The sequence below is a fragment of the Ipomoea nil genome, unplaced genomic scaffold, assembly GCF_001879475.1.
Source record: "Ipomoea nil cultivar Tokyo-kokei standard unplaced genomic scaffold, Asagao_1.1 scaffold0482, whole genome shotgun sequence".
In the NCBI taxonomy this organism is placed as follows: Eukaryota; Viridiplantae; Streptophyta; class Magnoliopsida; order Solanales; family Convolvulaceae; genus Ipomoea; species Ipomoea nil.
Window position 1 is genome coordinate 750654 of NW_017616910.1, and position 25377 is coordinate 776030.

Here is a 25377-nt window from a genome sequence, read left to right on the forward strand (position 1 = left end):
GCATTTGGGGTAATGGCTTACTGTCGAAGGTTTCGCTTTTCATGTGGTGACTGCTGCGACAGTCTCTGCCTTTTCCAGATATTGTTCAGCGATTTGTTGTCAACTTACCATCTATTTTCCCACTGTGTCGTAGCGCGTCGGCTGAGCTTGAACACTGCCTCTATCGGTGTGGTTTGCCTAAGCAAGTTTGGAATTTTTTGGTGGGATCTTCGACATGTCGTGCGCCGCTGCAACTTCGATCAGAGCGGAGTGCCATACATGGTGGCTGCATGCACCACCGGGATCGATAATGGACTGGTGTGCAAAACTGCTTCCTTGCCTCATACTTTGGGTGTTATGGTGTTCGTACAATTAAAGGATCTACGGTGATGAACCTGTCTCCACGTTCACTGCCATCAATAGATCGAGTTAGGATGGAGCTATTCTTAATATCTCTCTCTCGCCAGGTTCATCGGAGGGGCCCTAGAGATGACTTCATTATTATAGCAGGTTTGATAGCGTGTTTTGGAATTCCTCCGCAAAAGGTTACAATTTGGGTAAAGTGGCTTAGGCCACCGACGGGGAGGCTCAAGCTAAACACGGATGCAGCCTTTGGGGAGGGGGGAGCTGTGTGGGGTGCCTGCTTGAGGGATTCATGTGGTCACCTCGTAGTGGGGTTGTGCTTCCGCCTACACGCCTCTTCAGCCTTAGAAGCTGAGGCTCTATCTCTTCAATTTGCTCTTCATTGGTGCATCGCCTTCGCGAAGTGCCTTTCCGAGGTTGAAGTGGACTCTCTTGTGCTCGCCGACTTGGTAGCGTCGAAGACGACCAAGATACCTTGGAGGATAAGGGCTACAATGCTTTTCATTCGTTCTTGTACGATCTTGGGGGTTTTGCCTCCCACAGGGCTATTCGTCGCCAATAAAATCTCCTTTTACTTAAAAAAAAAAAAAAAAAAAAAAAAAAAAAAAGAAGAGAGGAAATGATCTATATCCAGTCTGACTTTGGTACTTAATCATATTCGTGAGAAACATCGTATTTACTACATCAAACTCACTCCATATTTGAATAACAAAATATTGGGCTTGCCTTTCAGACATCCAGTACATTGTATGCATCCGCAGCCAAACCCATCCCTCAAGTTTAGCTAAGATCATAATATATATATCTCACCTCTGCCCACAATAACGTACTGTGAATTGAGTTTTTAGTCAATCTAACGTGGAAAGCACATAAAGATATAATCAAGTAAAAGAAAGCTAATCCTATACACATGAAAGATTTGGAAGAAGACTTTAACTTCGACATCTCCAAATCGCATCATCAACAAAATTCATAAATATCTATTCTACAAAGTTGTGATGAAACCAAAATGAAATTAAATTCTCTATTAAGTATAAGTTCTCCGCTTATTTGGTTTTACTCCCTATAGAGACAATTGTCCTTAAATTCGCTTAATTCTATTTTTTGTTCTAGATTTATATGTGGCAAAATACTTTTAGTTTCTTTTTAATTAGAATATCCAATTTTGGTCCTAATATTATTGTGACATGACCATTTTTGATCCTATGTCAACAAAATCATTGAAATAATGTTAAATACAAAGGCATTTTGATTTTATTTTTTTTTTTTACAAAATGGCCAGCTGGGTTGAGCCGCTATATTTTTTTTATTTTTATTTTTTTTTTAAAAAAATCCATATTTGAAGATCGAAATACCCCTTTATTATTTAAGAGCATTTAAATAATTTTGTTTGATAAATTAAAGGACCAAAAATAGTCATACGACAATAATACTAGAATCAAATGTGATATTTTGAAGGAAAAAGAAAAAGGGAATGCCACCTATAAATATAAGAAAAAATAGAATTAATAACTCAATTAATTAATTTTTTATTTTACTACAACACAGTGTTAATTACTTGCTATCCGTTCAAAAAAAAAAATTAGTTGCTATGATATTGGACAAGGGAACATGCGGAAAATTAAAGTGACAAAGAGGCAAAAATGATTAGATTACGGAATGTGAATAACCAATTCAATAGAACTCAGACAAGCAATTAGGGTCCTATATACAAAGCTCCTATTCTATAGGCTAAAGCTGATTAGACTAATTCTCTACCAAAGATACAAATTATATAGTATAAATTAAATACAATTATTTATATTACTAACACACCCCCTCAAGTACAAGGTTGGAGGGTGACAACATTGAGCTTGTCCCGAAGTAGTTGAAATCGTGGTCCTGGTAAGGGTTTGGTGAAGATGTCGGCTATCTGCTCCTTTGTGGAAACAAAGCTAACAATAAAATCCCCGGATATGACCTTGTCCCGAACAAAGTGATAATCGATCTGAACGTGCTTCGTCCGAGCGTGGAAGACTGGATTGGTCGCCAAGTATGTGGCCCCGAGATTGTCACAACACAGTGTTGCCGGCTTGCCCGAGTGGAGCCCAACTTCACGCAGCAAAGAGACGACCCAGGTAACCTCAGCTGCTACATCTGCCAGGCCCTTGTACTCTGCTTCAGTCGAAGACCTTGCTACTGTGCGCTGCTTGCGGGACACCCAAGAAATCAGGTTAGCCCCGAGAAAGACTGCATACCCACTGGTGGATTTCCGATCAATAGGGCAGCTAGCCCAGTCGGAGTCGGAGTAAGCATGTAAATCAGACGTTGTCGACGTGCGAAGACATAGACCGTAGTCCTGAGTCCCCTTGATATAACGAAGAACCCTCTTAAGAAGACTCCAATGATCATCAGTAGGGGAATGCATAAACTGACACAATCGGTTAACAGAATATGCCAGATCTGGACGAGTGATTGTGAGGTACTGTAACGCCCCAACTATACGACGGTACTGCGTTGGATTCTCAAAAGGATTGGAGGACGGAGTGGCCAGTTGTGTGACCGAAGCCGGTGTAGCCAGGGCTTTGCAATCTGTCATGCCCGAGCGAGATAGTATATCCTGCATATACTGGCGCTGAGAGAGAAGAAAGCTGTCACCAAGTGTGAGAGTCTCGATCCCTAAGAAGAAGCTCGGTGTTCCCAAGTCCCGGATCTTGAAAGTCGTGGCTAAGCGGTGTAGCAAGACAGTGACCAGACTTGTATCATTCCCCATCATTATAATGTCGTCGACGTAAACTAATAAAAAAAACGCGTGAATCTCCCGAAGTGTAATGGAATAGAGATACATCTGTTTTGGATGCCAAAAACCCTGTGGATATCAAAAAATCATGAAGCCTTTTAAACCAGGCGCGAGGTGCTTGTTTTAGTCCGTAAAGGGACCGCTGAAGATGACAAACATGATTCGGCCTGGCCGGGTCTTCATAGCCTGGTGGTTGCTTCATATATACGGTTTCAGCAAGATGTCCATTTAAGAAAGCATTGTGAACATCTAGCTGCCGTAGGGTCCACCTGTTAGAAATAGTAAGAGAAAAAAGTATGCGGACGATGGTTGGCTTGACCACCGGACTAAAAGTGTCAAAGAAATCTTCTCCTGCAACCTGGTTGAACCCTTTGGCTACTAGTTGCGCCTTATAGCGCTCCACTGAACCATCGGCTTTGCGTTTGGTGCGAAAAACCCATTTGCAGCCAATGATGTTCATTTGTGGTGTAGCCGGAGTGAGCTCCCAGGTGGTGTTATGTAAAAGGGCATTAAATTCCTGATCCATGGCATCCCGCCACTGAGGATGCCCTACAGCCTAAGAGTAGCAGGTCGGATCAGTAGTCGCAGTAAGAGCAAAAAACTCTTCATCATGACCCTAAGTCTTGTGTCGAGTCTGCATAGTATGCGGGACATGAGGCTTGCCCCGTCCCATGCTCCTACGGGCCGTAGCAGGTAGTCCCGTAGTGACACGAGTTTCTGGTGGAACTGTTATGGCCGGTGGCCCCGGTTCTGGAGCAATAGGTAACTCCATGGCTAGGGGTGTTGACTGAGTAGCAACTACAACTGGCCCGGCTCCCCAGGGTGTTGCAGTGGAACTCACTGTAGGCTGAACAGGTGCCTGCAGAGCAAAAGGGAAGACGGATTCATCAAACCGAACATGGCGGCAGATAAAGATCTTTCCCGAGATAGGATCCAAACACCGATATCCCCTAAAAGAGACAGGGTAACCTAGGAAGACACAGGGTGTCGACCAATACTCTATCTTGTGTCGATTGTAGGGCCGAAGATATGGGTAACATCGACACCCGAAGACACGAAGGAAAGTGTACGGAGGTTGTGTTTTATAGACACGATAATGCGGACTTTCAAAGTTTATAGCAGAGGATGGTAGACAGTTGATTAAATAGGTGGCTGTTTCAAAAGCATAATCCCAATATATTTGTGGGGTTGAGCTTTCAGCTAGAAGTGCCAAGCCGGTTTCGACTATTTGTCTGTTCCGGCGTTCGACACGGCCGTTTTGTTCATGGGTATAGGCACACGATTGTCTGTGTGTAATGCCTAAATTTTCGAAGACTTTGTGAAGACGTTGATACTCACCCCCTAAATCAAACTGTATGGTTTTGATAGAACGCGAAAAGCGTCGTTCTACCATCATCCGGAACACATCAAATATTTTATATATATATGATTTTAACCGTAATGGGTAAAACCAGCAATAACGCGAGTGATCATCTACAAACAATACGAAATAACGGTAGCCAGTAGCACTAATTACAGGAGACGGACCCCAGATGTCCGTATATAACAAGTCTAAAATATTATTGCTAGTGCTAGAAACCCTATCTAAGGGAAAGCGAGCTGATTTCCCGAGTTGACACGCGGTACACAACTTGGACGAACTGGCTTTATTTGTAGTGACGGGACAGTGTTTTAAGGTGCGTTGTAGAGCTTGATTGTGGGGGTGACCTAGACGTTGATGCCACACATCGGAGGGTGCTCGAGCGGTGAGAAAGGCACACGGAGATGGTGGGACCAATAACTTGTATAGGCCGCCGGAGGTGAAACCTTTAAGAAGAACCGCCCGAGTGTTGCAATCCTTCACAAGAAACAGATTTTTGTGAAATTCAAAGTAAACATCGTTATCGTTAGTAAAGCGATAAACGAATAATAATGGTAACGTTAAATTTGGAACGTGTAGAATTTGAGACATTGACAAACTTTTAGATTTAGATGGGATTACGGTATGGCCTATACGGGAAACACCCAAACCTGTACCATTTCCAATTTTTAGAACATCCCCACCAGTGTAGGTTTCAGAGTGTCCCATCATTTGTTCGTCTGGGGTTGCATGAGATGTTGTCACCGGAGACCGCTACGTTGGCGTGACCGGCAGGACGATCATTGTACCGTTTGTAGCAGTACAAGGCCGTGTGTCCATGGGCTCTGCAAATCTGACATCTCGGTCCGCCACCCCGGCCTTAATTGCCCCGGCCGCGATTTTGACGTCCACCACGTCCGCCGGAGTGACGTCCCTGCTATTAATCATTTCCATGCCGCCCTCGTCCAGCGTAGAAAGCCGCCGGAGAGCCACTGCCAGCCGCCGAGTCAGAAATGGCGAAATCATCCTCATGGATGAATTCCTGCGCCTGGAGGAAGTCGGAGAGCTATGCCAACAACACCGTCACTCCAGTTGCGGTGAGGGAGTTTGCCATGGTACGGAACTCCGGTCTGAGCCCCCAGAGAACGTACAAAATCTGTTCGTCCGGCGAGAGGGGCCTGCCGGCGAGCGATAGCGCCTCAACGATCATCTGGCACTTCCCTAAATATTCGGCCGGAGATCCAGGACCTTGGCGGAGGGTCTGAAATTGCCCGAGCAGACTCAAACATCGCGCACGGGTAGTGGAGGCGCACGTTGACGCGATCGCATCCCAGACCTCCCGAGATGTCTGCCGGCCGACTACGAGGTGCATAACCTCGTCGGATAAGGATGAGACGATGGTGGAGAGGATCGCCTGGTCCTGCTGAATCCATGCTTCATACGCCGGATTTGCAGTGGTGGTGGTTGTCGTGGTGGAGTCACCGGCAGTGGAGGTCACGACGACGGTCGCCGGTGGACACGGAATCTGGCCGTCGACGTAGCCTAACAAACCTTGGCCGCGGAGGAATGACACTAATTGAGTGCGCCAAAAGAGGTAGTTCCTCATCGTCAGCCGTGTGGAGACAAAATGGTGCGCCGCCGTGAGGGAGTTGACGGCCACCGGAGGTGGTGGCGACGGTTCGTTCACTGGAGGAGGATGCCATGCTATCGATACGGGGATAGTGTATGGTGAACGAAAAAGAGAGAAAGAAGATCGAACCTTCGGCTTCTGATACCAGATTAGATTACGGAATGTGAATAACCAATTCAATAGAACTCAGACAAGCAATTAGAGTCCTATATACAAAGCTCCTATTCTATAGGCTAAAGCTGATTAGACTAATTCTCTACCACAGATACAAACTATATAGTATAAATTAAATACAATTATTTATATTACTAACAAAAACTCTCAAGATAGAACAAAACTAAGTCATACAAAATACAGTCACTCCTAAATACAAAAGTCTGTTTAAATAGAAAACTAGAAGAATTGAAGAGTTACAAATATTAAAAGCATGCATGGAAAATGCAAAATAAATATAAAAGGAGTTGAAAATATTAATGATATTTATAGTTAATTCAAATTTTTAATAAAAATAACCACCTAATTAACTCCATATCTCTTAGACTTCATGTATGTAACTATTTTTTTGTTATTACCTCAATTCATGTTCCACATCTCAACACTTAGCTAGAGATCTAAAAGCAATCAGTACTTGAGAGGTGATTTCTGAATCAGCAACAAACCAAAACATGCACTTCTTTAATAGCACCCTCTGTCTCGAGTATTTGTCATCGGGAGAGAAGCGATCTGCAAAAGTTAGTAAACACACTTCACAGTATATCCCATCATGTATCTACATGCACTTATGCATTACCAACAAAACATACCATATACAGTTGTAAATTTCTTTGGTGTAATAAGGTTACTTACCATTGTAAAGCTAGCTAGTTTCTTCTTCTTCTTGTCTTTGATTTTCTTCGTTTAACCTTCATTGCTAGTTTGTATGCTTCTTCTTCAGCAAACCTTCTAATGAATTCTGGCTTTCCAGTCAGGAACATGAGACTTCCCATGAATAATCCAAAAAGAATACCACAACCATACCCCATTGCCACAACTTTTATTGTGCATCCGCTCAAAAAACTCGAATCATCTTCTTTGTAGAAATCCTTTGGTGCAGGAAGTTGTGGTGTTACACTGTCCCCACAACTTTGTGACAAAGGCTTTCCTTTCAAACCATCATTTCCTTGGTATGAATTTGCTTCAAATGTATTGAATTGTGGGCCTTGAGGTATGCATCCCACAAGCTTATTATGTGAGAGATTCAACACTTCCAGAGTTGTAATTCTTGCCAATTGCTCAGGGATAACTCCACCAATTTGATTCAAAGAAAGGTCTAAGGATTCCAACATGGATAAATTTCCAAGAGACGTTGGGATGTGTCCAGTGAACTTGTTACGTGATAAATTTAATTCACGTAATGCAAGAAGATCTCCAATGCTATTTGGAATATGCCCTTCAAATTTGTTGTTTGAGAGATCAATGGTAATAAACATGTTAAGTACTCTTACAAGTTCACGCTCTTGCCCCTTCACACTCACAATCATTGAATCTTCATAGTAATAGGGATAGGACGACCTGGTAGAATTATTCAAACCAAGGTACAATTGTGATTTATTTTCATCAACATTTGTCATGGCTTTAAAATTCTTGAAAAGCCATGTGGGTAAATCCCCTGTGAATCCATTAGAGGAGAGGTCAAAGACACGAAGTTGGGGAAACAAATGCCCTTTAATCCTCCTATTTCGGATGGAACCATTCAGCCGATTAAATCTCAAGTTAAGAACCTTTAGATTTGGAATAACTCTTAACCACATTGGAAATGTACCACTCAATTTGTTGTGTCCAAGATCAAGAACTTCTAACCCTTTACAATTGATTAAAGATTGTGGCACTGCACCCTCTAATTGGTTATCATACAAACTAAGTCTGCTCAATGAGTTGCAAACCTTAAATTGTGTTGGGATTGGCCCATGAAATTGATTCCGGTGCAAATCTAACACAGACAGATCTATGTTTACCAAACATTGAGGTATTGGCCCAGTAAACAAATTGTTTGCCAAATCCAAAATTATGAGATAACGTAAATTGCAAATGGTTGAAGAGATAAGATTTGATGTTGGATTTCCACTATCAAACATAAGTGTACCAATGAAATTGTTTGTGGAAAGGCGTGGGACTTCAAGTTGTGTGAGGTTTCCAATTATTTGAGATATTGGACCATAAAAGTTGTTTCTTGACAAGTCTAGAACAGCCAAATTCAAAAAGTTTCCAATTATTTGAGATATTGGACCATAAAAGTTGTTTCTTGACAAGTCTAGAACAGCCAAATTCAAAAAGTTTCCTATTTGAGGTGGAAGTATACCAGTGAAATTGTTATAGGAAATCTGAATAGAATTGAGCCTTGTGAGGTTTTCAATTATCTCAAATACTGGTCCATAGATATTGTTTTTTGACAATTCTAGATTTTCCAAACTTTTCAAGTTTCTTATTTGAGGTGGCAACATCCCAGTGAGATTATTATTGGAAAGCTCTAGATTAGAAAGGCCAGTGAGGTTTCCGATTGTATGAGGTATTGGACCATAGAAGTGGTTGTCTGATAAGACTAGCTCATACAAATGTTGCAAGTTTCCTATCTGGGGTGGAATGGTGCAATGGAACTTATTTCCATACAAGGAAAGGTATCCAAGATTTGTGAGCAAACCAATTTCAGATGGAATACTGCCATTGAAGGAATTGTCTCCAAGATCCAAAGTTGTTAGCTTGGTCCAATTGGAGATGAGATGGGGTGAAATATTACCGGGAATAAAATTACTTGATAAGTCCAGATTAGACAATTTGGTCAAAGAAGACAATGATGAAGGAATAGTTGAATTCAAGAGATTATAGCTAATGTCCAAGACTTGAAGATTTTTGAGTTGGCCTATAGAATATAGGATTTCACCTTGGAACTGATTGAATGACAGTAGAAGATGTTTGAGGCTAGACAGATTGTTAATGTTAGGTGATAAAGGCTCGGAAAATTCATTGTAAGAAAGATCGAGATACTCAAGCTTCTCCAAGTTGATGAACAATGACTCAGGAATTGATCCATTCAAACCGGTTCCACTCAAATCAAGATAAGTTAGGTTGCGAAAACATAGTATGAAATCAGGGAACGATATCAATGTAATCCCGGCCAAACTGAAATGTCTCAGCATAGGAAAACTCTTAACTTTAGACAACCAGTCATCAGAAGCATCTAAAAACAGATTATTATTCCCAAAGTCTAGGAACCATACCTTTTGAAGGTTTCCAATCTGATGAGGAATAACTCCCCTCATATCGTTGCCACTAAGGTCCAGGTACTGAAGCTCTCTCAAGTTCCCAATCTGATGAGGAATAACTCCACTCATTTCGTTGTCACAAAGGTCGAGGTACTGAAGCTCTCTCAAGTTCCCAATCTGATGAGGAATAACTCCACTAATGAATATGTTTCTACTAAGGTCGAGGTGCTGAAGCTCCGTCAAGTTCCCAATCTGTGGCGGTATGTTTCCATCAAACAAATTGTAGCTCAAGTCCAAGAAGACCAAGTTGGATAAATGACCAATGGCAGGAGGGATTGATCCATCGAAGTTGTTACCACTGATGTTGAAACCAGTGAGGCTGGGAAAAGAAGTGAAATTGAGGTGGTGAAGAGTACCGCAGAGATGAGCATCAGGAAGATTGATCTCAGAGACAGCTGATCCACCAATATTGCAGACAATGCCCCTCCAATTACAAAGGTTCCTTAGGTTGGATAGTGACCATGAATTGAGTGGAAAAGAAAACCCCTCATCACACACTGATAGGCCGCTCTTCCATTTCAGAAGAGCTTCAGCTTCCGTTGTTGTTGATGCCATCATCTCCAATGCAAAGAAACAAGGCATCGACACAAAGATGAGCGCTGCATAATTCCAATGAAAATTTCCCATTTTTTTTTCCTTTTGTTGGTATGACGAATATGACAAGTTATGATACCAAGAAAGATAAGGAACCTTAGCTTTTAAAGATGAAACCACACTGCGTGATGGATGGGTACATTGACCCAAGACTTTTACCAATTTTTGCATTTTATTTACAAAATTTATATTAATTAGCTTTAATTTATTGGAAAATACCCTCATTATCTATATTTAGAGGGTATTATAGTCTTTTTACTTCTCTTTTATTTCTTCCTTAAAACACCCTCATAATTTTACCTATTAATATTTTTCAGTGAATTTTGACTGATAATTTGGCCCGAGTGACCAAAATTGATAAAAACTTATAAAAATTAAAAAGATCACAATAGTCATATCACCAAAAGTGAAATTATATATATATATATATATATATATATAAACATAATAAGTCTCAATCAAATTTATATCATTTATTTATGTCACTCTTTTGTATGCTAATAACTATATACATTTTATTTTAAATGTTGTACACTCCAATGTTATTAGACAAAATTGTCCCTATTACATTCTTGTTAGACAAAATTACCCTTACACTTTTATAATTTTTTATTCTAATATTAATAACCCCATCATTATTATCATACACATATATCTATCATATCTTTTTCCTATTCTTTAATTATCATTTTTAAAAAATTATTATATATATAATTAATTTAATGGTTGATTATATTTTAATTAAATTTCTATAAATGAAAAATCATATATGTGTGTTTAAAATATATATATATATATATATATATATATATATATATATATATATATAATTTGAATTATAATTTGTAATTATTTTTATTTATCAATATTTTAATATTAGGCATTATTTTTGCCCATCGCGCACGTACAAAATGATAGCTAAGTAGTAGATATATTGAAGTGATGCATGGCGTTTCCATTTTCCACAGCTCCGTATAAGATGGTAAAGAAAAATGATACATTATTATTCTTCCAAAATGATAGCTAAGTAGTAGATATATTGGAGTGATGCATGGCGTTTCCATTTTCCACAGCTCCGTATAAGATGGTAAAGAAAAATGATACATTATTATTCTTCCAAAAGGTTTAACCCCAACCCGACAAAGCATCTTGGGAGGATGTAAATTATGAACCACAGAGGCTAAATCGGTGCTCACTACACACAAAGAGCCCTCTCACTTTGAGAGGTTGCTCCCACACTACCCCCGTTGGTGAGACTCGATCCCTGATTATTCTTCCAAAGTTTCATCTCTATGACCAGTTGAGCTACCCATGCGGACAATGATACATTATTATATTTCTACTAATACGCGTCCAACAAATAAAAGTTATCATATCTATATACTTTGAATTGGTCATTGTGATAGGAAATTTGGAAATTTTGTTAGGAAGAGACAAGAATTTATAGAAATTAAGGTTCACCGGATTGACTATTTCTTTGCTAATGACTTCCATTATATTCCTCCCACCCATCAATCCCATCTCTCCCAATCACAATACAATTAAGGGCATCTGGACTATTGTATTGGATATCAGAAGAAAAATTACTCTCATCTACAAGGTGTGGATATAAATATAATAAGTAAAAGGAAAAAAAAATACAATCTGGCCGTACTTTTTTTTTTTTTTGAAATACAATCTAGCCGTATTTTTTTTTTTTTTTTGAATGCTACTGGCTCTATTACATTGTACTATCTGTTCATATACTTTCTCAACCTATTGAAACACAAAGAACCAATAACGCATCCACTAAGGCTCGAACTCACAACCTTCCAATCTAGCGGTACTTAATTAGCTGTATTTCTAAGTTTGGTTGGTGAATAGAGTTGAATTGTTTGATCCCTCCATGCATGCATGCTTTATTTGCTTTTCCTACTTTAATTTCTTCCTTCATCCTCTTGATCTGCTATCTATGGAGTTGTAAACACTCTGCCTTCTACTCCCTTTCTGCTATCTCATGCTAGCTTATGTTATATCCATAAATGGTTTTGTCATACAATTAAGATAAGAAACACATTCCTTTCAAAAAAAAATAATAATAATAATAATAAAGAAACACATATAGGGAAATCGGTTCTCGTGCGGGTGAGCACTTCAGGTGCAGTTGTGCGGTTTAATCTGTGTCATTCATCTCGCTTTAATCAACGTTCAAGATTATCAAAATATATTTTAAAAAAACGCGGTGGCAATTTTGTTATTTTTGCATCTAGGTCAAAATTAAGGTGAGTGGTTTTGTGATTAATGTGGGTGAGTTTGTGCTTAATGTGCGTTGGTTTGTGTTTAATGTGAATAGTTGTTAAAACTTAAAGTGTGTGGGCTTTTGTGCTTAAGGTGCGTGAGATTTGTTCTTAAGGTGAGTGAAGTTTGTACTTAATGTGCGTGAGGTTTGTGCTTAATGTGCGTGGGGTTAGTGATTAATGTTAGTAGTTGTTGAAACTTAAAGTCTGTGAGTTAATACTTAAAGTGCGTCAGTTTAATGCTTAATGTGCGTGAGGTTTGTGCTTAACGTGCGTGGGTTTTGTACTTAATGTGCGTGAGTTTGTACTTAATGTGAGACATTTTAAAATCTTAAGTGTGTGAGTTTTGTGCTCAATGTGCTTTTTTTTTTTTGTGTTTAATGTGCATGATTTTTGTACTTAAGGTGAGTGATTTGTGTTCTTAAGGTGCTTTGTTTGTGGACTTAAGGTGCGTGGTGATTTGTGGACTTAAGGTGCGTGGTGATTTGTGTACTTAAGGTGCGCTATATTAATACTTAAGGTGCGCACAACCGCACAGAAAGCATCAACCGCACCTGAACCCTTCCCCACATATAGGTACCAAGATTTACCTGACATGCAATATTTGTAAGTTCGATCGGATCAGATCCGAGTGACATAACTTGTTTAGAGTTGGCAGAATTCAACATTTTACACTAAATATAAGAAACACATAAAATTTCAACTGAAAAAAATAAAATGCCAATTAATTTGCATAAATATTGGCTTTTAATAGCCATGTGCGAGCTACTTGTTGATCTTTTTGGGTGATTTTCATGCTTGCAATCTTTTGTTGACTATGAGGTTCACCAAAGTGCACCTTCCAGTAATAATTATGAAATTCATCAAAGTAAGGATTTGAATAACAGTTCCGATAAATCGATGTAAAAATAAATGGATCGGACTAATTTATAGATGTTAACCCAATTATTTAATAAAATAAAGAAAATACTATATGTGCTCACACTTCTTACTCTCAACTTCTATTTTTTCTCACAAATCTTTAATGTAGACATTTTTTCTAGTACCCATATGATGAAAATATCTTATCCTTGTTTGCAACATCATAGAGTAACCTGGTTGTGTTCTTCGTTATTGTCTTAATCTCAAACGACATTTTGTTGATGTGTCGTTCCATTTTGTTCCTAGATCAGTGAATACGTTGGCTCATGCTTTGACTAGAGCAACGACTTCTCAATATGTTCCTTGCACTTGGTTTTCTTTGTATCCTACTTGTATTCAGCATTTGACTATTTGAGATTAATTTATTTCAGTTTGGCTTTCAAAAAAAAAACATCATGGACTAAAAGTGAGAGAATAGAATTTGAGAATACATATAAGAGAACTCATAAAATAATACTCCATAATAATAAATAGGGAAAATGACACTTTTTGACCCATGAGTTATATACTTATAACACTTTTTTCCCCCTGAATTATTCAAGTGGTGGTTTTTCCTTCTAAAATGTTAAATAAACATATTTACCCTTAAAATAAATATTTCATTCATTTTTCTTCTCCAACAAATTATGACTACAATTTGGTTCAAACCGAACAGATACTATAGCAACTAAACCGAAATATTTCAATTACAATTTAGAATCGAAACCTGATATTTAGAGTCTATTAAAATCGCGAATCAGAACGGCCGGTTCATGTTCTGAACTGAAAAAAATATATTTATTATTGAATTTAGACTATTTTAAAAATAAAAAATAAATTTTTTTAAAATAAAGATAGTTCAAAATCGCGAACCGTATCCGGAATCACCGGTTCACGGTTCAGGATCCGGTGTTTCGATTCATAATTTTAATAAATTGAAATCCCAATATTTGATTCTGGATCTGAATCATAATCGGAAACTTTCAATTTGATTGTTATAGTGTCCGGTTCAGTTCGAAACGAATCGTGGTCATCCCTTCGTATAAGCAATAATTTGTTGGGGAAGAAAAATAAATAAAATGTTTACTTTAAGGATAGAAATATCAATTTAATATATCAAGGAAAAACCACAACTTTTAAAATAATTGAGAAGACTAATGTACTTATGTCAGAAAAAAATGTATTATAAACATATAATTCAGGAGAAAAAAGTAACATTTTCCTTAATAAATATAATATTAGTGCAATAATAAATTTTAAAAATAAAAAATTAAAAGGAGGGAGGGAAGCCATGAAGGGCGAAGACCATCGTCATGCGAACAACAAGGAGCTTCAACCAACGTAAATTCCGCTTGTGCTGTTCCTTTCTTCCCTCTCTGCTTCTTACATTTTTTCTTTATTTTTACTATTATTATTACTCCTTTTTGTGTAATATACGTTTTTACTGATTTCACCATTTCTGATTCTGCTTTTCTTCTTCTGCAATTGCATATCGCCATTGCCATATCTCTGTATCAGCACTCGCTTATCTGCCACCTTCCCCTCCAACGCCAAGTTTCCGCGGTAATAATTGGGCCTCTCTCTTTCTTTCTCTGGAAATGTTCTTATAGCTTTAGTTTTGTTTCTTTTCAAGTTAAAATATTGATACCTGAAGCCTGGGTTCATGCCTTTTTTCTCCATTGAAAACAAAAACTAGGAAATTGGATTCTGTTTATGTAGAATTGATGCATTAACGTTGTTCCAGATTCATGGTTGTGCTAAAAATTGTGTCTTTGATAGGCCGGTTTTGGGGTTTTGTTTGGAATGAGTAGAGAAAGAATGCAATGAGCATGGAGCAGAGGTTGTATGTATGTTAAATCATATATAATTGAGGGAAGGAAAGTAAGTGCATGGAATCACGGAGGAATTGGTTGAAGAAGCTTCACCCCCGCGATAATTCAAGAACATCAAATCAGGAGAGTGATTCGATGGGTGGTGGAAATGAAGATCCTAAGCAGTTGTCCAATGAAGAAGCCTCCAACGTTACCAAGCAGAAGGTAGCTGCAGCAAAGCAGTACATAGAGAATCATTACAAGGAGAAGATGAGAATTATGCAGGAGAGAAGGGAGCGGTATGCCTTACACATTGCCTTCTGTTCTTACATTTATTTGGGTAAACCCCGCCTTGTGGCCCTAGCAGTCAAAAATCACAGTAAGGGAAGGTTGCCCGTAGCTGACCAGCTCAAACCAAGAAGGTCAATAGGCTGCTCCAGTTGGGAGTCGAACTTGTAAACTTATGGTTACCAAGTCTAATTTGGCTGATCCAGATGATAAAGCATGTATATATTGCCCTCATCATAAGTACTGTTCAATTGACTCTTTGGGCTGCAACAGATAGAGAAAATATAGAACAGATACTACCTTGTAATAAAGTCAATAGTGCTAAAAAAAATTGTATGTACTGTTCAATACTTTTGCAAACAATGTCCTTTGCAGTGCTGTGAAATGTATAGTTGTTCCTCATTTCTGTTGTTTGGCATGCAGTCGAAGCTTACTCGAAAAGAAACTTGCCGACGCTGATGTTTCAGAAGAAGATCAAAATAATCTGCTAAAATATTTGGAGAAGAAAGAAACAGAATTTATGAGGCTGAGGAGGCACAAAATGGGAGCTGATGATTTTGAGTTTCTAACCATGATTGGAAAGGGAGCATTTGGGGAGGTAATTGTTTTTTGTTGCATTTAACTGGGAATCATATGTTAGTGATTGGCTTCTTTGTTGTTGTACAGGTAAGAATTTGTAGGGAAAAGACAACCGGTCATGTGTATGCAATGAAGAAGCTCAAGAAATCAGAAATGCTTCGCAGAGGACAGGTTTGTGTGATTATCTTCTTCGGGTGGTCTTAATCGTGGCTAGCTTTATTAACTATGGTTACTTACTAGTCCCTAACTTGTCGATTATATTAGGTTGAACATGTGAAGGCTGAGAGGAATCTGCTAGCAGAGGTGGATAGCAATTGTATTGTCAAACTGTATTGTTCTTTTCAAGATGAAGAGTACCTATACCTCATCATGGAATATCTGCCTGGTGGAGATATGATGACATTGCTGATGAGAAAGGATATTTTATCAGACTCTGAGGCGAGATTTTATGTTGCAGAGACTGTTTTGGCTATTGAATCTATCCATAAGCATAACTATATACATAGGTCATCATTTGTTCGTTGCCCGGGTTAATTTGTTCAATACTCAATTCGTTATACCTTCTCATACTACATCCTATTTTCGACAGAGATATCAAGCCTGATAACCTGCTACTGGATAGATATGGTCATTTAAGACTCTCGGATTTTGGACTATGTAAACCTTTAGACTGCAGTACCCTACAAGAGAAGGACTTCACAGTGGCAGATAATAGCGGTGAAGCTTCAAAGTCTGATGATTCAAAACGCACGCAACAAGAGCAACTACAACATTGGCAAAAAAATCGGAGGACACTTGTAAGCCTCTTCTTATAATGCGTATTTCTTTTTTAAGCAATTTAATTTCGTTCTTCATATGACCATTGGCCTATTGCAGGCTTATTCCACTGTGGGTACACCAGACTATATCGCGCCAGAGGTTTTGCTGAAGAAAGGCTACGGGATGGAATGTGACTGGTTAGTATGTTGTATGTTAATCACACCTTGGCTGCATCTTTTTCATATCTTCTTCATCGACTTTTGTAATTATCAGTTCAACCCACGACAACCATGTTCCATAAGACATGTTTTGCTTTCCTCGTACCTTCAAGATCCATTGTAGATTTGTAACCTAAGGTTGTCCTTGTTTATAGGTGGTCACTTGGAGCTATAATGTATGAAATGCTTGTGGGTTATCCACCTTTTTACTCTGATGATCCCATGTCAACATGTAGGAAGGTAAACTTAATTTGGGTGTTTATATATGTTGGCAGACATTGTATGTATCTTTGGTGATGGTGTTTTTCTTTATAGTCTTGTCCTTAAAGTCGTGACTCACTCTTCGGTTCTCTGCAATGATTTTGCACTCGAATATGCAGATAGTAAACTGGAGAGCACATCTCAAGTTTCCTGAAGAAGCAAAGCTGTCTCCAGAAGCTAAAGACATTATCAGCAGACTACTTTGTGATGTGACCAAGAGGCTTGGATCAAATGGTGCAAATGAAATTAAGGTGTTTTATGGTGTGTACTATGTTGTATATGTGTTCTTGGATCAGTTTCAGTTGTTTAGGCTGTCTGTTTTGCCTCATTATAGGCCCATCCTTGGTTCCATGGAGTTGATTGGGACAGAATATATCACATGGAAGCTGCTTTCATACCTGAAGTCAATGATGAATTGGACACTCAAAACTTTGAAAAGTTTGAGGAGGTACTGGTTCCCTTTCCCCTCTCCTTTTTTCCTGCTTCCAAAACACATACAGTCGGGGCAACTCTAGTCAAGTTGGTCAGACTGTAAACTTGGTAACCATAAAGTTACAAGTTTTACTCCCAGCGGGAGCAACTTATTGACCTTCTTGGTTTGAGTAAATCAGATATGGGCAATTTAGACTAGTTTACCTCCTTGTGGTCCTTTGCCAACTAGGGTCACAAGGCTAGTTTACCTCCTTGTGATCGGGTCACAAGGCTGGTTTATCTCCTTGTGATCCTTTGTTGATTAGGGTCACAAATTAGTAACCCAACCAAGTTGGTTAGGTTGTTGACTCCCGCGGGAACGTCCTATTGGTCTTCTTGACTTAAGCCAATCAGCTATGGACAAACTAGGCTGGTCGGCTAAGATCACAAGGCTGATTTACCTCCTTGTGATCCTTTGTCAATTAGAGTCACAAATCAGTAACTCCAACCAAGTTGATTAGGTTGTTGACTCCCAGCGAGAGCCTATTGGTCTTCTTGATTTGAGCCAATCAGCTATGAACAAACTAGGCTAGTCGGCTAGATCACAAGGCAAAATTTACCCAGTGCACACTCGAATAGTGACTACGGGTTTTCATCGTCACTAAAAAAAAGAAGACATACATTTTATTAGCCCTTTTGAGAAGGTTTTGACCTTTTGTGTTTCACTATTTTCCTGGGCTGCAGTCAGAAAGCCACACTCATACTTCATCAAAATCTGCGCAATGGAGAAAGGTACTATGCCTGCATCCATTTGGGACTACATTCCTCCATAAACTCTCAATTCATCTCATTCTATCTCCTCCTCTGATCTCCCTGCAGATGCTGTCATCCAAAGACGTGAACTTCGTCGGCTACACCTACAAGAATTTCGAGATTGTGAATGATTACCAAGTCCCCGGCATGGCTGAACTCAAGAAAACTTCCAACAAGCCCAAGAGGCCAACCATCAAGTCACTCTTTGGTATGCATGCAACTCCTGCTCTCATCTTCCATTTCTTTTTCAGTTTTTTTTCTTCGTTTTAGTGACCAGAGAAACCCCCAGTCACTACCCGAATGTGTACACTAAAATCCCGTTAATTCAAACTAAGAAATTGAACTTGTAATCTTATGATTACCAAGTTAACAGCCCGACCAACCAATTCGGCTTAGGTTGCCTGTTCTTTCATTTCTTCATTTCCCATTTTTCCATGTTCTTGTCTAACAGATGAGACAGAAACATCAGACTCTCAGCACTCTGAAGTTAGCAACAAGAATCGGCCGTCTAATCGAACTGAAGTTTCAGACGACTCATAATTCTCCAATCTGCAGATCTTCCCATGCATCTCTCATGGCCCTTCTGCATGGTTTCTTGGATCATACGCCGTATCATTTTTGTTATTTGTGTTGTTATAAAAACGAGTATATTTTTTTCTTCTTTTGTATAGGACGGTATTTTTTTTGTTTATACTTGTGTAAAATATGTAAAATATAAATTAATTCATGTAAACCTTTAAACGTATCATATAGTACTTCACGAAGTTTTGCTTAAAGTAGTGTTTGAGTATTTTGAGAATGTAATTTAAATTTTGTTTCGAAATTAATAATTAAATTTTAGTGAATTTGAGCACGTGCTTTTTAACATATTTTAATTTGCATCAAATGATTCAAATCAAAGGAAACATGGGGGGGGGGGGGGGGTGGCCTATCACTGACAGAACTGGACATGCCACAGATTATTTTTTTTCTTTATTTTTAAAAAATTCACTCACATAGAAAACCTACGTGTCAAATTGTTTATGGTTTAGCTGCTAACGTGAAGAAATATGGATGATGGATCAACCGATTGAGAAAGGAAAATATTACATAAAAATTGGAGAAATTGTTTCCTAAATTTCTTTTTTCAATTGTAATCTAATCTCTATTCTTCCACTTATAATATAATTTTGAAGAGAAGAAAAATCACATTCTCCAAATGAAGATATGGAATAACACTGGTTCGAACTCAGTCCTTCTTTCGTTTATTTTTTTTCCCATCACGCAACAGGTTCAACATCGTCTCGCTGCTTCAATATCGCCTCACCTCCGATCTTCCTCATCGCCGTCTCCAGGCTTCAACATCACTTCACCTCCAGTCTTTTCCATCGCTATCTCCAGACTACAATACTCTCTCACTTTCAAAAGCGATTTTATTTTCAATATATATATATATATATATATATATATATATATATATATATATATATATATATATATATATATATATATATATATATATATATATAATATTTTAAAAAAATACAAAAACTGTCATTAGCAAGCTTGCTAAACCGGTGACGTTAAATCAAAAGGAAAAATGGTTTTTTTTTTCACCTCACCCTGAAAAGTTGTAAACTTTTAACAGTTTCAAGGTTGAGGATAGCATTAGTAACATTATATCAGTTAGCTATATAAAGTCATATATGATTGAACAAGTAATATTAAACCACTGTGACAATATTAAAACAAAAGGAAAAAATAATTTTTTTTTTCCACCTCACTTTGGAAGTGGTAAACTTTCAGCAATTTCGGGATTGAGGATAGCCTTACAGCCTTACTAACACTATATCAGTCGATAACTATATAAGTTAGTTATACAAAGTCATATATGATTGAACAAGTAATATTATTTGTCAAATTATTTCACCAATCTAAGCAAACTTTAACCTTGTCTTAAGAAAAGAAAATATGATGGTGTTGTTTGAGAATTACTCCATCTGTCTTATTTTGTTTGTCTGGTTCGACTAACAAAGTTTGACTGAAGTTATTTTTAATTCAATTTTTCATAATATTAAGTTTAATATTAGTATATAAAATTTGTATATTTAGAAACTACATTAAAAATACTATTAAACACACAAAAAAAATTAAATTTAAAAAAAATTAAAATTACTAAAGAAAATATATATGCAAGGAAGAAAGAGTTTGTTTGACTAATAAATACGGAGTAGTAAATAAGACAACTAAAATAGGGCAGAGGAAATAGTTGTTAACTATTAGTTGTTAGTTAATTTATTAGTTCATTGTTCCCAAAAGGTTGAATCCTCAACCCCACGAGCCCTCCACGCCCTCACCCGACAGTGCATATGAGATGATGCAAATCATTGTAACTCAAGTGACCCGGGTCATCGTTCCCACACTGCGAACACATAGGCTAGACTTTTGCTTACTGCGCATAAGGAATCTCACACTGCTGCTAGTGAGACTCGATCCTGGGTCTGTGTGGGCCACTTTGAGCGATTACTCTCATTGTAACTCAACTGACCCGGGTCATTGTTTCCACACTGCGCACAATGAGCCCTTGTCACTTACTTTATAAGTCAGTTGAACACATAGGCTAAACTTTTGCTTACTGCGCATGCATAAGGAATCTCACACTGCTAGTGAGACTCGATCCTGGATCTGTGTGGGCCACTTTGAGAGATTACTCTCACACTGCTATTAATGAGACTCGATCCCGGGTCATTGTTCCCGCACTACGCACGTACAAGGAGCCTCGGCACTTAATTTATTAGTTCATGACTTCATTTGTGGGTGTTATGTTGCATAGTTACGCCCACCAAACCCCATGAGTTGGGCTTTAACACGGGAAAGTGAGATTTTACATAGATTTTTTTGAATACTATTGATTCTTTTATTAGTTTATTGAAGCATAAAGAGCTAATGTCGTTTTCTCACAACCTCCCTTATAAATGAACAACTTGGTGTCATTGGACTACAAGATCCTTGACAACTCAGTAAATGATCTCACATAGATAAAGATAAAACATATGATATATAAGGATGCATGTTATTGCATGAGCAAGCATATATGCAGAGCACATAAAGATAGTGGGCATGGCCAGGTGCGTAGAGGCAGGGACGGAGGGAGAGGGGGGAGGGGGGCGGCTGCCCCTCTCACCCCACCCCTATCCCATAGGTGGTAGAGCATATCTTTGGTAATAATGAGGTTAAGGGTTTCAATCTTAGCATCAACATAGTTTTATAATTCTTTTTTAATAGCTTTTTTAATATTACACACACACATTCTATAATAAGATGTGTAATTTATAATGTGTTTTCTATTCAAATTATTTTATTAATTATGTTTCATATTTTGTTATGAATATTTTTATAAAGTTTTGATCTGTTTTATTTTTTGTCCATATCCAAAAATATTTACAATTATATTTCTTAGACAGTTTATTTATTTATTTTTAAATTATCTCTTTTGTTTTAATGTTTCGCCTTTTCTGAAAAAAAATTTACAATTCTTTTTTAATAGCTTTTTTAATATTACACACACACACTCTATAATAAGATGTGTAATTTATAATGTGTTTTCTATTCAAATTATTTTATTAATTATGTTTCATATTTTGTTATGAATATTTTTATAAAGTTTCGATCTGTTTTATTTTTCGTCCATATCCAACAATATTTACAATTATATTTCTTAGGTAGTTTATTTATTTATCTTTAAATTATCTCTTTTGTTTTAATGTTTCGCCTTTTCTAGAAAAATTTTCTGAATCCATTGTACTGTTTCGTCCCCGTCAACCGAATTTCTGGCTCCGTCCCTGCGTAGAGGTTATATCTGTCAAGTTATTTGTGATAAAAACATATGATATATAAGGATGCATGTTACATGAGCGAGCATATATATATGCAAAACACACAATGCTGATAGTGGGCATGGGCATGGCCAGGTGCATAGAGGTTATACCCAGGGGCGTACTTACAGTGGGGGCAGTGGGGTCAGCTGCCCCCATTCACCCCACCCCCACCCCTTATATAACCCTTGTATGTATTTGTGTATATATAGTAGAAGTTTAAGTATAAGTATTATAAAATAGAGAACTATCAATAAAATGTGCCTTAGCCCAATTGGTTGGGCGCGTGGGTGGCCTGAACGCAGGCCAGAGTTTGAATCTCCTTTGTCTGGTTTCAACATTTCCTTTTCTTATTATTTCACTATTAACACTACATTTTCTCATTATTTCACATTTTCACTATTATTATAAGTGCATATTGCTTCAACACAATAATATAATCTTTCACTATTATTATAAGTGCATATTGCTTCAACACAATAATATAATCTTCATTTATATATTAATAATGAGATGAGACGTGTAATTTATAATGGATCTTTTATTCAAATTATTTTATCAAATTGATTATGTTCATATTTTGTTATGAATAAAAATATAATGTTTTGATGTGTTTTATAATTTTCTTATATCCAACATTATTTATGGCTATACTTTTTAAGTGTTTTATTTTTTTTTTTCTAATTATAAATTTTGCTTTAATATTTTGCCCCCGCTGACAAAAATTCCTGAGTCCGCCACTGGTTATACCTGGCCAAGTTATTTGTTACCCCACCCCACCCCCCCTCCAAGAAGACAAATATATATATTTGTCAAATTATTTCATCAATAATCTAACTAGGTTTTAACCTTTCGTTAGGAAAAGAAAATATGATGCGCCCTTATTTGAGGTTAGTTGTTAACTATTAATTATTAACTAATTTTATTTTATTAATTCATGTGTGGGGTTATGGTGCATAGTTAGGCACATAGGCCCACCAAATTCTCGCTCAATCTTATGCCATGGAACCGGGTTCACCATTCATGGTGAACACGGTCCTAACGATGTTAGTGCATCGTTATGTTTTTTTTTTTTCTTAATTAATCGCGTGACTTTTCTTCTTCATTTTCACATTTTGCGGTTTCACTTTAATTTGAGGTGAGCAATGATTTCAGACATTCATAAATTATGAATCCATGCCTGCACATTCACTTTGGAACCATGCCAACACATTCCCGTCCGAAACCATGGCTGCTCCTCTGTAGCGCAAGCTTCTTCAACATTCATAAATTATGAATTTTCTGTTATGAGATTATGAATTTACAGTAAATTCATAATCTCATAACAGAAAATTCATAATATAATAAATGTTTTTCTTTTATGCGATTATGAATTTTCTGTTATGAGATTATGAATTTACAGTACATTCATAAGCTCATAATAGAAAATTCATAATCTGACCAAATGCACGCCGTTTGGACCCGTGTTCACCATGAATGGTGAACACGTTTCCAGGACATAATTTGTCATTCTCGCTCGCGCAATATTGTTCGTCGAAGGAGCGTTATGCTGTGGAGCCGTGCCCACCTTACAAGGTGGACACGATTGTAGATTCATAATTTTTATGATGTAGATTCATAATTTTTATACTGTAAATTCATAAAATCTATACTGTAGATTCATAATTTAAATATTGTAGATTCATAATTTATATACTGCAGATTCATAATATATATACTGTAGTTTCATAATTTATGTACCGTAGATTCATAATTTCTAAACTGTATAGTTATCAAATTATGAACATATAGTTCTGTGATTTGTGAATACAAAGTTAACAATTGGATATATGAACATCGAAAATTATAAACATATAGCTCTATAAGTATGAAGATATATTTATAAAATTATGAACATATAGCTCTATAATTATGAACATATAGCTCTATCACATGTTCACAAACCTAATACTGCAGATACATAATTTCTATACTGTAGATTCATAATTTAAATACAGTAAATTCATAATTTTTAAACTGTGCGATTGTGAAGAGAAAAACGCTGTTAACGGCAAGTGATTTTTTTATTTTTTATTTTAATTAGAACGACGTCGTTTTCGTTGAAAGGTTGTGGAACTGTGCCCACAGCATAATTTGTCGTTCGTCCAATTTGTTCAAGTTGAGCCTTAATGCGAGAAAATGTGATTCGATATAAATGAAGATAAAGCTTATGATATACTCTCTTTGTCCTATTTTATCTGTTCTACCTATTATTCATTGGTCAACCAACTCTTTTTTCTTTATTTATTTTCTTTAGTATTTTTTTTTACTTATTTTTAAATTTGATTTTTTTTGGGTGTTTAATAGTACTTTTAGTGTAGTTTCTAAATATACAAATTTTTTATACTAATACTAAATATTATGAAAATTTGAATTAAAATAACTTCAGTTAAACCTCGTTAATCGAACCAGACACATAAAATAGAACGAAGGGAGTATAAGAATGCATGTTACACTACAAGTATATGGGCAAAGCATGCAAAGATAGTGGCCTATCTGTATAAAATGTTAGCTGATAAAATTGTTAATATATGCTATTAATTGTTTAAATTCGTAAAATGGCATATAATATAATGATATGAGTATATAAATAAATAAATTTTCAAAGCATGAGGGATAAAGTATGAATGCCAAATTGCCAATGCATGGTTGGAAGAAGATATACCAACCATATCTAACAAGTGAAATACTTATCAAACCAATGGCATTGACTATTCCAACTCCCAATATGCTTCACAATATAATCTTTCTTAAAGTACTTGAGTTTACAACATTTTTTTTTTTGGTCACGAAATAATATATGGAGTAACAAATTTTAAAATTCATGCAAGGCATGGGACTAAATGAAATAAACCATGGAATAAGCTGTCTTATATTATTAAAAAGTATAGAAGATATTAAAGAATGTTATCTGAGAGAGTAGCAAGACGAGCAATTGGAAATGGAAATGATATTTAAATTTGAGAAATTAGCTCGGAAAGAATTATTTTTGACGTGTGGTACAAGCATCACTATACTAGGGGGGTTTGGGGGACCGGGAGCTTGCACACGGCACAACTAAAAGGTATGCACATTATGATGGCAACTCGCGTAATCAGGGACGGAGTCAGAAATTCGGTTGAAGGGGGCAAAAAAGTACAGACGAATTCAGAAAATTTTTCTAGTAAAGGCGAAACATTAAAACA

The 25377-nt window shown here is 37.1% G+C and overlaps 2 protein-coding genes across 4 annotated transcripts in view; one reads left to right on the forward strand and one right to left on the reverse strand.

The window, feature by feature from the left end:
* LOC109173706 (probable leucine-rich repeat receptor-like protein kinase At1g35710) overlaps positions 1-10067 on the reverse strand; it is a 31552-nt gene extending 21485 nt beyond the window's left edge. The window contains exons 1-2 of one of the 3 annotated variants that reach the window (XM_019322991.1): positions 9345-10067; positions 6663-6813 (exon numbers count right to left, since the gene is read on the reverse strand). In XM_019322991.1, coding sequence (XP_019178536.1) covers positions 6766-6813; positions 9345-10016 — 720 coding nt within the window. In that variant the 5' untranslated portion in view covers positions 10017-10067 and the 3' untranslated portion in view covers positions 6663-6765. Of the gene's footprint in view, positions 1-6662; positions 6814-8534; positions 8879-9344 lie in introns of those variants that run through there. The other 2 variants (XM_019322990.1, XM_019322992.1) reach the window with 2 other exon arrangements.
* Positions 10068-14461: 4394 nt separating this feature from the next.
* Positions 14462-18949, forward strand: LOC109173587 (serine/threonine-protein kinase tricorner-like). The gene is made up of 14 exons (XM_019322833.1): positions 14462-14518; positions 14678-14722; positions 14939-15269; positions 15682-15856; positions 15925-16008; positions 16102-16343; positions 16427-16634; positions 16714-16793; positions 16970-17054; positions 17195-17326; positions 17410-17523; positions 18231-18278; positions 18366-18507; positions 18751-18949. Exons 3-14 carry the CDS (start codon positions 15049-15051, stop codon positions 18837-18839), a joined length of 1620 nt encoding a protein of 539 aa, XP_019178378.1. The 5' UTR covers positions 14462-14518; positions 14678-14722; positions 14939-15048; the 3' UTR covers positions 18840-18949.
* Positions 18950-25377: the final 6428 nt, after the last annotated feature.